This window comes from Phlebotomus papatasi, chromosome 1 (assembly GCF_024763615.1).
Source record: "Phlebotomus papatasi isolate M1 chromosome 1, Ppap_2.1, whole genome shotgun sequence".
NCBI lineage: Eukaryota > Metazoa > Arthropoda > Insecta > Diptera > Psychodidae > Phlebotomus > Phlebotomus papatasi.
The window spans coordinates 58,319,366-58,334,959 of NC_077222.1; the positions used below are offsets into that span (position 1 = coordinate 58,319,366).

The following is a 15,594-nucleotide window of genomic DNA, read 5'->3' on the forward strand; positions in this document are numbered from 1 at the left end:
ATGAAAATATTGAACTTCATTGTTCGAAACACTGTTTTTCAGTGTTTCAGAACAATGATTTTCGGTGTTTTATACCATGAAAATTTTGCACTTCATTGTTCGAAACACTGTTTTTCAGTGTTTCTAAACTATGCTTTTCACCGTTTTACACGATGAAAATATTGCATTTAATTTACTGGAACACCGTTTTTCAACGTCTTAGAAATTTATTTGATTATGAGACGCTGTTTCCTCGCTTTTCAATAGAAAATATTTATTTTTAAATTTCATAGTCACAAGGGTTCTATAAAAAAAATTTGTTATTCGTTGTATTTTTTACTTCCTTTTGTATAGAAAATATTGCGCTTCAAACTTGGTACTTACATGCAAGCTGTCCCAAACTACCCTTAAATATATTTTATTTGCTTTGCTCAAAAATATTTCGGACACGACATAATGGGCGTATAGGATGGTATCTCGCGCTTAAAGTTTTCCAAATGTTAAAAATGCTATATCTTCGGAACATGTTGAGGTTTTTTTTATTGTTTTGTTCTTTTTTAAGAGATAATTTTACTATATTCAAGACTATATTTTTGATTTTCAATATCATCGCTTGCATTAGCTATCCTAACTTTCTCATTACTTAATACGCAATTATTACAACAATATCGAAATACACAGACTATACAAGAATTGCTGGTTAAGTGATCAGTAAGTTACGACAATCGCTCATTCATGCAACGATATTTATTTTATTTTTTGTAATATCCTTCTATTTTTTTGGAATATAAAAAAGTTTTAAATTTGCCAGACAAAAAAGGATATTTGGAGCTCTCACTTTTATACTTAATTTTATTCGGCATTGAATAAACGAGCAGTAAAAAGTCAAATTTGCTCAGCAAAAAAATCGAAATGATCAGTAAAAAATAAAAAAGGGCAACAAAAAGTTTAAAAAGATCAGTAACAAATTAAAAGAGCAGTACTTTATTAAAAGCGGTCAGTGAAAAATGAAAAGTGGTCAGCAAAAAATTAAACATGATCAGTAAAAAGTAAAAGATGATCAGTAAAAAACAAAAAGTGGTCAGTAAAAAATAAAAAGTGGTCAGTAAAAAATTTAAAATGAGCAGTAAAAATATTGAATTTGGTCAGCAAAAAATTAAACATGATCAGTAAAAAAAAAGTGATCAGTAAAAATAAAACATGATCAGTAAAAAGTAAAAGATGATCAGTAAAAAACAAAAAGTGGTCAGTAAAAAATAAAAAGTGGTTAGTAAAAAAAAATAAAAATAAGCAATAAAAATATTGAATTTGGTCAGCAAAAAATTGAAAATGATCAGTAAAAATATTCAAAAAAGCAGCAAAAAATAAAAGTGATCAGCAAAAAATTAAAAGTGATCAGTGAAAAATAAAATATGGTCAGTAAAAAATAAAAATGAGCAGTAAAAAATAAAATTTGATCAGTAGAAAATCAAAATTGGTCAGTAAAAAATAAAAAGTGATCAGTAAAAAATAAGTGGTCAGTTAAAAATTTAAAATGAGCAGTAGAAAATAAAATTTGATTAGTAGAAAATAAAGTGGTCAGTAAAAAGTTCAATAAAAAACAAGAAATTGAAAATATTCAATTCAGTAAAAAATTGGTCAGGAAAAATTAAAAATGTGCAGTAAAAAATAAAATGTGGCCAGAAAAAATAAAAAATGGACAATAAAAAATAAAAAGTGGTCAGTAAAAAATTAAAAATGAGCAGTAATTTTCTTCATTTTCAAGTGAAATTTCGCACATCTTGAGCCTAAAGCAGACTTTAAGAGGGTGTAAAGTATGACGCCTCTATCTCTCATAGTTTCCAAGGGTTTGCGGAATCTTTGCCTTTTTCCATTTTGTTTTTTTCCAATTTGTCTTTGGAATCTTTGTCTTCGGTAATCTTTGTTTTTTAGAAACTTTGTCTTTGGAAATCTTGTCTTTTATATATTTTAAACAAATATATTTTATTAAATAAAATTATGATATTACAATGGTGTTTTTTTTGAAGTTTTTAGATACGACCTTCAGGGCAAAGGGAAATTTTCTGTGTTTTGGGAAATTTTTAGTTTCGTCTTTTGGGGCAAAGGGAAATTTTGTTTTGGCAAATTTTTAGTTTCGTCATTTTGGGCAAAGGGAAATTTTCTGTGTTTTGGGAAATTTTTAATGTCGTCCTTTGGGGCAAAGGGAAATTTTTAGTTTCGTCTTTTGGGGCAAAGGGAAATTTTCTGTATTTTGGGAAATTTTTAGTTTCGTCCTTTGGGACAAGGGTGTTTTGGGAAGTTAACAGTATCGCCTGTCGGGACAAAGGGAAATTTTCTGTTTTTGGGAGGTTTTTAGTTTCGTCCTTCAGGAAAAAGGCAAATTTTCTGTTTTGTGAAATTTCTAGTTTCGTCTTTTGGGCAAAGGAAAATTTTCTGTGTTTTGGGAACTTATCAGTATCGTCTGTCGGGGCAAAGGGAAATTTTCTGTTTTTTTTGGAGATTTTTGGTTTCGTACTTTGGGGCAAAGGGAAATTCTCTGTGGTTTGGGAAGCTTTTAGTTTCGTCGTTTGGGGCAAATTTGAGAAAAAGGAAATTTTTGTAAAGTTATAAAATGTGCAAAATGTATTACAGACAAAATTTATGAAAATTGTGAAAATGTATGAAAGACAAGATTGCCAAAGACAAAGTTTTCAAAAAACAAAAGTTACCGAAGACAAAGATTCCAAAGAAAAAAACTGGGAAAAATAAAAGTGTAAAAAACAAAATGGAAAAAGCGAAGATTCCCGATCCCGAAGGAAATGTACCTCTATAAGCTGATTTAGGATTATCACTGGCTTAATTCTTCGTTGATAAATTTATATTTTTTACTGACCAATTTTAATTTTTTACTGACCACTTTTAATTTTTTACTGATCACTCTTAATTTTTTACTGGCCACAATTAATTTTTTATTGTTTACTTTTAGTTTTTTACTGATCAATTTTTATTTTCTACTGACCACTTTTGATTTTCTACTGATCAAATTTTATTTTGTACTGCTCAATTTTAATTTTTTTACTGACCATATTAGGTGAGAGTTTTTACAATCTCACCTACTTTTTATTTTTCACTGATCACCTTTAATTTTTTGCTGATCACTTTTTACTTTTACTGATCGCTTTTTATTTTTTGCTGACCAATTTTGATTTTCTACTGATCATATTTTATTTTTTACTGACCAATTTTTATTATCTACTGCTCGTTTTTAACTTTTTACTGACCAATTTGTATTTTTTACTGACCACTTTTAATATTTTACTGACCACTTTGAATTTTATACTGACCACTTTTAATTTTTTACTGACCAATTTTTATTTTTTACTGCTCGTTTTTAATTTTTTACTGACCGATTTTTATTTTTTACTGACCACTTTTTGTTTTTTATTGACCTCTTTTAATTTTTTGTTCAGCAATTTTTATTTTTTACTGCTCCTTTTTAATTTTTTGCTGACCACTTTTTAATATTTCACTGATCAATACGAATATTTTTACTGATCATTTTTAATTTTTTTGCTGACCACTTTTTATTTTTTAGTCCTCATTTTTAATTTTTTACTGACCATATTTAATTTTTTGCTGATTAATTTTTAACTTTTTACTGATCAACTCGAATATATCTACTGATCAATTCGAAGTTTTTACTGACCAAATTTAACTTCTTACTGACAAAATTTTACTTTTTAATGACAAAATTGAAACTTTTGCTGATTATTTCGAATTATTTGCTGATCAAATTTGATATTCTGCTGACCACTTTTGACTTTTTATTTACCATTTGTTTTCTGCCATTTTATTTTATAAATATTAATTTAAGGCAAAAAAACAAGTGGTCAGTAAAAAGTCAAAAGTGGTGAGCATAAAATCAAATTGGATCAGCAAATAATTCTAAATAATCAACAAAAATTTTCAATTTTGTCAGTAAAAAGTAAAATTTTGTCAGTAAAAAATAAAAAGTGATCAGCAAAAAATTAAAAATGATCAGTAGAAATATTCGTATTGATCAGTGAAATATTAAGAAGTGGTCAGCAAAAAATTAAAAAGGAGCAGTAAAAAATAAAAATTGGTCAGCAGAAAATTCAAAGAGGTCAGTAAAATAATCAAAGTAGTCAGTAAAAAATAAAAATCGGTCAGTAAAAAATTAAAAACTAGCAGTAAAAAATAAAAATTGGTCAGTAATGGCGTCTACACACTAGTAGAATTTTTTTAAAAAAGGCATTTAAAAAAAAATTCTACTAATGTGTAGACGACATATAAGATTAAAAGTAGCTAGTAAAAAAAACAAATTGGTCAGTAAAAAATTAAAAGCGTATAGTAAAAAATTAAAAGTGGTCATGAAAAAGATAAAAATTGGTCAGTAAAAAATTAAAAGTGGACAGTCAAAAATTAAATGTAGTCAATAAAAAATTAAAAATGGTCAGTAAAACATTAAATGTGATCAGTAAAGTATTAAAAGTGATGAGCAAAAAATTAAAAATGATCAGTAAAAAAAATTGAAAAATCAGCAAAAAATTAAAAATGAGCAGTAATCCACTTTTTATTTTTACACTAACCACTTTTTATTTTTTACTGACCACTTTTTGTTTTTTACTGATCATCTTTTACTTTTTACTGATCATGTTTTATTTTTACTGATCACTTTTTATTTTTTATTGATCATGTTTAATTTTTTGCTGACCACTTTTCTTTTTTTACTGACTGCTTTTAATAAAGTACTGCTCTTTTTTATTTTTTTACTGGTCTTTTTAAACTTTTTGCTGCCCCTTTTTTTATTTTTTACTGACCATTTTTTTATTTTTTACTGATCATTTCGAATTTTTTTCTGACCAAATTTGACTTTTTACTGCTCGTTTATTCAATGCCGGCATTAGAAATATTCGAGTTGATCAGTGAAAAATTAAAAAATGATCAGTGAAAAATTAAAAATGAGCAGTGAAAAAATAAAAAATGGTCAGTATAAAATAAAATGTGGTCAGTAAAAAATAAAAAGTGATCAGTAAAAAATTAACCAATTTTTATTTTTTATTGCCCACAGTTTATTTTTTTTACTTCTCATATTTAATTTCTTACTGACCAATTTTAATTTTTTACTGACCACTTTTTAATTTTCGCTGACCGCTTTTCATTTTAAACTGATAAAATTTTATTTTTTACTGCTCATTTTAAATTTTTTACTGACCGTATTTTATTTTTCACTGATTTTCAATTTAATTTCTTTTTACTGATCTTTTTAAACTTTTTTGTGCCCTATTTTTACTGACCTTTTTCTTACTGATCATTTTGAATTATGTGGCTGGACTGATCAGACGTGAATATAAAATTTTCTGTATAAACTTTTAACCCTCTAAGGACGATGGGATTACCGGTGACTCCGGTTACCCAAAAAGAGATATCTTTCCTACGCCCGTCTAAAGTTATGTTTCGCTCGCAGAAGTCACTAAAAATTATTTTTTCTGCACCCCCAATTTTCGACCTTCTTGTCCTTAAAGGGTTAACCTATAAAATTTTATATTAAGCTCACCTGAACCATCAGAACCACCTGAATCACCTGAAACCACACCATCATCCGCGAATTTATTTATCTCTTTCCGGTAGTGGTCTGGAAACCACCTTCAATCCCAGCAATGGTCACCTCGATATACTACGTCGATGATCAATGTAATCTTCTTGATGATTTCTGACGGGGAATGCTGATCTCCAATCCTCCCCTCTCTCTCTTGTGGCATCTTGTCGTATGAGATCGCATAACTTTCAGCTCTCTGCAGCTTGAGCAGCTTACCTCCAGCACCCAGAGTGTCTTCCTTTGTAGTAGATTCCTTAGTAGGGTGTCTTCATTTGTAGATTTTGTCTGGCATCCAAACTAGATCCAATAAAATACATCTATAAGTTAATATAACCTCACTTTGGGCTTTCCGGGAACTATTTTTCCCACCCTCAGCCCAAAAACCTAGACTCTGAGGGTACTTGTGATACGCTTATCACATGACTCCAAGATGGTCAAGAGACTCCCTAGAGAACCAGACAGAGGAGGATAGGGATGAGGACAGAGTATCTTACTTGACAAAATTCCTCCCTGGAGGAGCAATTTCACCAGCACACATGCATTTTCTGATTGTCTTGGCACCAGTTACAAGATGACACAATTTGTCCTGAGATCGAGATGACGCAGGATCCGGAGAAGTCAACCAGCCTCATATTGGAGTCTTTTGATGCATTTTTGACAGCCACAAGTCAAGGGATGTCTTTTACTTTTCACTGAACACCAACATCCCTTTCACACCATCACTATCACTTCCAACGCACTTCACGAACGTAGGGCATCTCCAAACAACTTTTGGTGGAGAAATTGTGCCCATTTCTTTATTTTTCTGCGACAAATTGCACAGACAAAAGAAAGACGTCACCGCACTGACGCCATTTTCTTTGACAACTGACATGTTTGTGATGTGTCAACCACTGATATTTGTAAGCGATGTTTTTCAGTGTTTCAATAAATGAAGTTGCACGAAAAATATTACCCGTTTTACAAACAAAATAGAGCAAATTGAATAAATAATTCATGCTTAACCTACTTTTTGGGACAGAGCAAAGGCAAAAAATGTGTAACCTGCTCAGTCCCACCAATTTTTCCCCAAGAAAAACCCGTCTGAAAATATTAGTAATTTTCAGTGATTTGAAAGATGGTTTGAATGTATGTAAAATAAGTGACGTTTTTTTTCAGTGTTTCTAATAGATGAAATGACGAAGACTTTTTACTCGATTTTCTTGTGGAAAATCGTGAAAAGTTGCAAGATTTTGTTCTCAGAATACTCTTTAGATCTGAGCAAAAAGTTTTCCACAGACATCTGATAGAACTTATTGTTAAATCTGAAAACACTTTTCAGCTTTTTGAATAAATGACATATCATCAATTGGGAAACACTGAAAATCAGCTTTTCAAATCAATAAAAAATAGGCGAATTTCGATCAGCTTTTTCAAAAGATGACCGATCATCGTTTTATTTTTACTAGTGTGTATATCTACATTTGTTGCAAATGACTACTCAGTGATGCGTCATTTGCAACAAATACAGGCACATGGTACTTAGCAAATGCAAATAGCCTAGTAGCTGGTCCAATCAACGATAGTGTACAACTACTTAGTAAATGTAAAAAAAAAAACAGTTAAGAAAAACATTCTGGCTCAATCTTGGTTAAAAGGTTAATTACCAAGCGGTATTGTTATTGTCCCAGTCCAAGAATAATCAATTCGTGTAATCACAACTTGTAGAAGTAAAATCGCGTTTTTTAGTCTAGTCAATTGATAATTTCAATTTATTATTCATTTTAATTTTAATACTTTAACTTATTAACCATTTAAGGACGTGAGAGTTACCGATGACTCAAAAATAAAAGCATTTATTATTATAGGGTCGGAGGAACGTCTGTTCGACAGGGAACCCCTATTGACACTTTTGCCAAAATGTTGAAAATTATTTAATGTATCTGTAAAATATAAGTAATATAACGGTTTTTTCCTGTAATACACCTTTTACTATAAACAGATGTTCAAATTTCGTATTCCAAATGGTACAGATTAGAGTGTCAATAGGTGCTGACACGAGTTCTTAAAGTGTCAATAGACGTTCCTTTCACCCTAAATAGTTTTTTTTCGTCTTCTAAAAAGTTTAACACATTTTTTGGAGTCCCTGGTGACTCACTGCTTCTTAAATGTTTAATCATTGCAGGGAATTGGGACAAAACATTATTGTAAAAAGCACTATTTTTGCTATTTAAATATATTCTACATATAACTAAACATTTTATCTCATAAAATATTTTACTATCGTCACATTCTCTCATTGGCTAAAGATTTGAAGGTTTCCGAGGTCTATTCATCTGAAGAACTCGATCCAAAAATTATTTTATAGAATTAAATAATTTATTAAGAAAAATCCACAATATCGAAATACAAACCAGTTGAAAAGTAGGCTCTTCAGCGTAATTTAACTTTAATCTTCGAAAATATAAAGCCTCGGATTTTCCGGTCATAAGTACAGTGGACCTTCAAAATCTTTAATTTGCATTTTTTATGAATATAATGCAAAACTAAATTCAAATATGGACATGGGGAATTTCGATTAAAAGCGCAAGAAATGAGAAAATTTAAAATATCAAACTCAACTAACATCTAATGTCTATCAGTGAAGAATTGAGGGCCTATCTACGAATAATTTCGATTTTGATCAAATAAATACGAGTAAATGTGAAACATTTTCTGTTAAAGTTTTTAAGTGTTCCAGGGTCCAAGAGCAAGAAATGATCATGAAGGTCGTAAATTGCTTTGTTAAATTGTCAAAATCAATAATTCATAAGACAATAGGTACAGTATATAATAGGTATATGGTTCTTTAGTTAATTGTTTAAAGACGACAACAACAAAGGAATTTCAAATTCTAAAATGTAGTTACTAACAACCCAGATTTAAAAATAATTTGCAATCTACTGGATAGATTTGATTGTTGTATATGAAAATGCGGTAAATATCCTTAAAAATCCTTAAATTAAAAAAAAAAGCTTTCGGGCTAAAATCAATTTCTATTAATAATTTTCATATTTTTATCAAAGAATAAAACATATTTTTATATAAGTAATGTAGTTTTCATTGCCTGTTAAGAGATTTAGATATAAGTACTGTCCCTATTTAGGTCTGTGCCACTGCATGTATAAACGAAATCATCCCCTGTAGGGAGATTTAGTAACAGTATGATAATGTCATGCCAAATTTAAAAATTTTAAAGTGCTGAATTCGGGAAAATTAATCTACAATCAGATTCATATCAGTTACTAAGGAGTTCATAGAACTCATTGCAATGGCTGTTCGATGCTCATTGGGCTTTAACGTTATCCTGCTTCCGAATTTACCACGAAAATTTGTCATATGATTTTGTCGTCGTTAACAGAATTTCGTTTTTGGGCTACTTCCAAAACAAATCCTAAAATGAAAGAAGTCGTGGGAGCTCTTTTCAACAAAAACTTAAAAAATATGGTTTCGAACGGGTTAGGAGGATGGTATGGAAAAAATTATCTCGATAATCTTTTTTTACTACTCGAACTCAAAGAGAGAGCAGTTATATATAAGACTTTTTTCAACTTGTTACCGTGCTAGAGCTTAAACGCTAAGAGATATCAACTTCCGGTCTTTGGTGACCCCCAATAAAAAAAAACGATATATCTAGAAGTTTTTTTTTCTTTTTTTGAAGGGATCACCCAAGAATAGAAATTGATATGTATCTATTACGGTTGACCATCTAGCAGCTTTATAAAAAGTTGATAAAAATTGATTATATTGCTATCTCTTTTAGTTCAAGTAGTAAAATATGTTAAATTTTAAAGTTTTTCTTCCCATGCACCTAACCATTTAAAAGAAAATTTCTGAAAGGAAAACTACTAAAATGACTGAAATCCTAAAATGAGTAACTGTTTCATGATAAGTTTATTCAACTTGTTTTGGAACCACTCGTAATTGCACGTTTTCGGAAAAAAAACTTTATCAAAATTAATATATGCTCTGTAAAGAATATTAAATATTTAGAAAGAGATCAATATTTTAACACTTTTTTATTTTCAATATTTTTTCTTGAGTCAAATAAAATTTAAAACCTCATCCTTTTTTATCGGTGTTATAAAAATTTAATTTATTACCTTGCACGTTCCAGATGTGAAAAATTCCAATTTATTGGCACACTTGGAATTGAACTGTATAGTAATTCATTATCTTGTAAGTACGAGCACAATAATCCTTTTATGAGTAATTTTCAAATTTTTTACAATTTTTCACACACCTTTGAGACATTGATACTATTTTAAGCTTATTTTATGACACCTTTATTGCCTTTATTTAATTGTCTCGATACGATTAATAAAATTGATCACACATTTCGTCAGTTGGATCAGCAATTGTCGTAACTTCCTTATCGCCCCATCAGCACTTCTTCTAACAACATATAAACAAGATTATGACCATTTTGAATTACTTTTTCAAATTAGGCAACAATCTTTTGACGAATTACAAATGATCAACTTTTGGAAAACAATAATTTTTTATATATAAATTTATATAAATAAGATCTACGGATTACAGGCAACTAATTTGCAAAAATAAAAATTCGAAAAACTAATTTTTCTATCATTTTTTGCACCTGGTTTCCCGATCATACGTGAGGCAACAAACTTTTGACACCTACTGTAAGTTAAAGCTTTATACAGTAGAGTCTTCTAAATTCGAACTTGGGGGGTATTTTTGACATTTCTCCCAAATTCGAAAGATTTTTTTCAAAACCAACAAAATTTATGTGAGATTAAATTATACTTTGAATCAAATTCCCGTACTTTCTCATAAGTCTTAATGGTATCATACTTTCTTTTCATTTTATACGATCATAATGTATGTAAACATTCAGGAAGAAGCACATAAATATGATTTTCATTAATCCAGAATACGAATTTTTTATCATAACCCCACAACTGACATTTTGAATGCACACGTCCGTCTTTCGAATTTGAGAGATTCAGATTTAAGAGACTCGACTGTACATATTTCCGAGTAATAAAATAACTTCTAAGTAATTAAAATAGCATACGGAAATCACCATATTATCGATATTTAAGCATTAAATATTATAATAAGAGTTTGTGTGGCCTAATCGGTAGGAAAAAATATTAACACCCGAAATAGTGCAGGTTTTCTCTAGTTGGCTAAGTGCTCTATTTTCGTTTGAACCTCAATTTCGAGGTTAAAAAACAATCTGAGATAAAAGTTGCACATGGACAAAAATGTAGCTAATAAAATTCTCTATCAAACCCAGAAAAGAGATTGTTAGGGACAGTCCTAGTTTACGAGATATTTTTGATTAAAGTTGCTAAAATGTTCGATCTTTCCATGTTTCCTGACATATATGAGACTACAGCGCCCCTGGTGTCAGTTTCACGAATTCCATCTGTCCAAAGGATTATCGGGCATCTAAAAGGTAACTAAAGGCATCTAAATAAAATTACACCACACTATACACCAACTGTTGATGAGGCGATGTGGAAGTTACGACAATTGCTGATCCAACTGACAATTTATTGATCGATATTAACTAATTGTTATCAAAAGAAGTCGCATGTATCATATAGTATCGTCGCTTGAATCAGTTTCTTTACCATGTCAACGATTTTTGTAACAATATGAAAATGCACAGACTATACGAGAATTACTGATATATCGTCGGTTACGTCTACCTCTGTCGTATCTGCATTTCTTTTGTGTCAGCATTTCACGCAAGAGGGGACGTCTGTATTGTAACTTGCGCCGAATGCAGATACAAAACAAATGCAGATACGACAGAAGTAGACGCAACCGACGATATAGGTGATGAAGATGTTACGTCAATTTCTGATCCAAGCGACGATGTCTCAAATGTTTCAATAAATTTAAAGAACATTCATCTGAAATTCCTGCATCGCAATTAAAATTTAAAAAAAAAGAAAAAACTGAAAAGGTGTTGTTTGTTAGACGGATTGGTACGAGATTTTTTATAAAGACGCAAGGTTATATTGCGAGATGTTAATGAGAGGAGTGTGAAGATTGGTCAATTAAACTAAAACAGGTTCTCACAAAAATTTTTAGGGCCACAGAGCATTTTTTTCTTTTGGTAAAACTCACTGAATTTCCATCATATCCAATATTTCACTAGCACTGGTATCTCTTTTGGCAAAGAATTCTGGTGAATGTGTCCTGATTGTGTAGTAAATATCTATGGTTTTTTTGGCCTGTTCCAAACTGTAGTAGCAGGAATGAAGAAAAAGAATTGTTTCCAGTTCTGGAAAATTTTCCCATTGCAATAGTAGAATTTTTTAGTTCAATTCGGATTTTTTTTTTGATGATCCTTACCTGATATTTTGGGAAGATGTGGTTGCTTGGAGATCCATTCCTGAATCTTCTTAACATCTTCCCTCTTGAGATTAGGTCTCAAGGAATACTCGTCTTCTGGATCTCTCCACTTCATTGCTCAAAGTATACTGATTTGACTGTATTCGGTTGAAGAGATGAACACCAACTAATCGTTGCTCTCCTCAGCTCAGCTAATCTTATTCAATATTCTGGGCACGCAAGTGCAATTATAAGTCGTCAGAAAATGCCACACATCATTGTTCCTCTCGCGCCATTTCAAATGTGGACAGATTGATAAAGCCAAAGCCGATACTAATTACAGGATTGGTAAATAGGAAAAGTCGTGCTGTACATTGGAAAATTTAACTAAATTTATATTTATTTCACAATAGACGGGAATAAAGGGGGCGTATAGGTATTTTAGAAAAGAAAAAAATACAGAGTCACCAGAAGATAGAGAGGAAAATCAGATTCGATCAGTTGCTTTGGTGGAGTATCTCGCATTATCCTTCTGATTGCACAAAATTACTTCTTTCCTAGCAATTTGTACATATCACGATTCTGTTTCCCAATCTTCATGTCCGTGTCCTCCACTTTGTTTGTGATGTTGTCAATGAGGTCATTCTGGGAGTCAATTTCCTGATTGAGGTCAATGGCCAGACCCTTGAGACGTGACAAACTGCCCACCATACTGTCGAGATTTTGTTCTAGGCGCGCATTGAAAGCAGCCGGACCAGGAATTGTCTGCTGCTGGGCATACGAAGGAGCATCACTCCTGAGACGACTTACAGGGTGATTTTCATAGCGCTCCTCTGGACTCATTTGGGACTTTGGTTGTTCCTGATATGAAGCAGTCTCGGGTATATTGCTGCCACTGGGTGAGGCGCTCATTCGCGGAGTAAATTCCTTCTGCCTGGTCAGATAGTTCTTCAATCCCCCAAAGACACTCTTGAGTCCAGTCAGGTGTCTCTGGCTGAAGCGCAACGTAGAATTTATATCATCCAGTTGCTTACTTGTATTCTCCAGCTGTTCACGCTGCCTCGACAGCTCTTCAGCCGTAGCCATTCCCACTTGCTCTGTCTCATAAAGCAGGCCAAGACTACGTTCTGACGACAGCAACGTCCTGTCCTCAATCTCCCTCCTTCGTTCCTCATACATCTGCCTCTGTTGCTCATAATCATCATCTTGTAGGAAGGGGTTCGTGTTGTACTTGGGTGCACTTGTGGCCCCCTCAGTGCTGTAATTGGTCCGGGAGTTCCTCAGGAATGTCTCATCGTCCACGTCGTCCTCGACGAATAAACTATTGGGATTTGTCACGTACTTGAAGCCAGACATTTCCACTAATCTTATGAACACTACGAACAACAAAAATTACTCAGTATTTGACTCAATTTGTAAGAAAATTAAGGAGAAATCTCCAGAAAAACTCACCTGACAAGCAATTTTTCTTTCTCTCGCACACAACCACAAATTATACTGTCATTTCACCCCGTCTGAACTAATGTAAATATTTTTCGGTACTGATATGGTTATTTATATTAGTAGCAGTACTAATACGTATAAAGTAAAAAATTTAATTTTAAAATTTAACTGGTTTTCTCTTTGGAATCCAGGGAAAAGCTAAAAATTCACTTTTGTGCTAAAATTATATAGCTCTATCGTCTTTCCGATCTTTTAATTTTTTTTTTTAATCTTGTCAACTGCGTACTGTGTGAATATATTTTCTACCGAAAAAAAAGATTTAACAAAATAAAAACTTTCTTTGTGGTGTACTAATTTTCCATTTTGGGCCATTCTTATGTATCAAAAACTTTGATAAAGAGAAAATAACATTTCAAATTGCGATGTGTGATAATTTTTATACTAATCCTACAAAAAAAATTGTTTTATTTTTGTTTGAGTCATTGAACAAATTCCAAAAATCCATCCGAATGACGAAGCAGACATCTATCATTTTGTCTCACAATTAATCGAATAAGAAAGCGGGCACTGTATAAGCAGACTATTGATTTGTTCAATTTTATCCAAAAGTAAGCAAAAAAAGCTGTTAACGGCTATTGTATTATACTGACTAAAAATTTTCATTGCAACAGTTTAGAAAGAACAATAAATAATCAATTATTCGTGGAGTCGTGGAGTGCTGCCTTCCGAAGGCTCCGTTATATGCAAAGTCAAAGGTATTGTCCATTGAGTCAGTTCCACAATACCCTCCTTAATTAATTTTAAGACTACAATATTAAATATTGAGTTTTAAATGACCTTTTGTAATTAAAGGTTTGAGACAACTCATAATGATTAACTTATGATAAAATATGATTACTTAAGTCACATTAAAATTATTTAACGATGTAAAATATAACTAGACACAATTTACTACAGTATCATGTGCTAGACAAACATATGAATATGTAAAGTACAGAGGCGACTGATATCATACGTAAAGTCAGTTCCTGACACAATAAAACGGACCACAAAAGCTGAGAGTGTAAAGAATCTCAGCTAACTTAGCATTTATTGAAACTCACTAAACATGATTTTCTATTATTTTTTGTTTTTGCTATTTTCACTGAAACACGAGTGTACAAGTGTACACTATTCAAAAAATTGAAAACGAAAGTAGTTGTAAATTTACGCCCTTATTCACGTGTAAATATTATTATATTGACAAGGACAAATGATTTGTAATTAATAATAATTATTACATGTGAACTGAAATATAAATTTAGAAATATTTTTGTTATTAATAGAGTACACATACATTGCAATTAGTGTCAGTAGAAAAGATCTTATTAAAGATTGGATAAAACTTATGTTTTGTGAGTCGCAGTGAATGCTAAGCTTCGTTTGTAGCGTATCAGGAACTGACTTGGCTATATACTATATCGTACCTGGACTTTAGACGTAAGTTTATCCAATGCATTAGACGATTACACTTCTATTCTCCAGTTTGCGTTAATTGTCTTTTGTGAGACATATGAAGCATATACATTTCATGGGCCAAGCTTTAAGATGTCACAGGGAAAGAGACAAAAAAGTTGAATTCCTGGGGTATTGTTTTACGGGCTTCAGACCTAAGACTTAGCTATCTGGCTAAATTCCTCTAATTCCTAATCAGGCACGATTTTTTAGAAAATTGTTGTATAGGGTTGTGTTGCCAACTGACAAGATTTGAATTTGAATGTTATATGTTGTAAAGCCCTTCTGGCCAAACTTTAGTTTACTATATGGCGTGCTCTGTTAAAAAAGTGCTTCATTTGCTCCTATTTGATTTTGATCTAAGAAGTGATTTAAAGGTAGCTTACCGACTTTATTAATGTAGATTTGAAGCTCATAGAAAGTTTATTTTGTTAAATTTCAGATTTGAAGAAAAAAGGACCTTAGGGAGTAGAAGTGGACAAGAAGATTTCTTGAAAAGTAAGGTTATATAATTTGCTCACGACCACGCCATTGATTTATAATTATTTTCTTTTAGATCCCAATACTATCGTTCTGTTCCATATATAATATTAATAAAGTTTGTTTGAAAGAAATGAAGTCTGATTTGGAACAGGTTGGATTATAAGGGCAAATGAAAAATCAATAAAATTGCTCGTTATTTAGATTTTTGAGACCTCCGGGAACTGGGTTAAACCTCCAGTCTGAAGCCAGCATTATTGTACCCA

At 31.5% G+C, this 15,594-nt stretch overlaps 2 protein-coding genes and 1 long non-coding RNA gene across 3 annotated transcripts in view; all 3 read right to left on the minus strand.

The window, feature by feature from the left end:
• The window catches only part of LOC129802041 (uncharacterized), a 33,735-nt gene extending 21,507 nt beyond the window's left edge, over positions 1 to 12,228 (minus strand). Inside the window, exons 1-2 of the mRNA XM_055847627.1 lie at positions 11,933 to 12,228; positions 11,705 to 11,861 (exon numbers count right to left, since the gene is read on the minus strand). Of these exons, the coding sequence (XP_055703602.1) occupies positions 11,705 to 11,861; positions 11,933 to 12,047 (272 nt within the window). The 5' untranslated portion in view covers positions 12,048 to 12,228. The remainder of the gene's footprint in view (positions 1 to 11,704; positions 11,862 to 11,932) is intronic.
• On the minus strand, positions 5,028 to 6,989 carry LOC129809383 (uncharacterized). Its single transcript, XR_008752645.1, has 2 exons — positions 6,073 to 6,989; positions 5,028 to 5,875 (listed from the first exon to the last, which is right to left on the minus strand). It is a non-coding gene; the product is annotated as an uncharacterized LOC129809383 (long non-coding RNA).
• Positions 12,229 to 12,281: 53 nt separating the features above from the next.
• Positions 12,282 to 13,445, minus strand: LOC129809349 (synaptosomal-associated protein 29). Its single transcript, XM_055859167.1, has 2 exons — positions 13,364 to 13,445; positions 12,282 to 13,287 (listed from the first exon to the last, which is right to left on the minus strand). Exon 2 carries the CDS (start codon positions 13,265 to 13,267, stop codon positions 12,458 to 12,460), a length of 810 nt encoding a protein of 269 aa, XP_055715142.1. The 5' UTR covers positions 13,268 to 13,287; positions 13,364 to 13,445; the 3' UTR covers positions 12,282 to 12,457.
• Positions 13,446 to 15,594: the final 2,149 nt, after the last annotated feature.

Excerpts from the sequence above, each read along its gene's own strand:
- LOC129809349 (XM_055859167.1), bottom strand. The coding sequence starts at position 13,267 with ATGTCTGGCTTCAAGTACGTGACAAATCCCAATAGTTTATTCGTCGAG.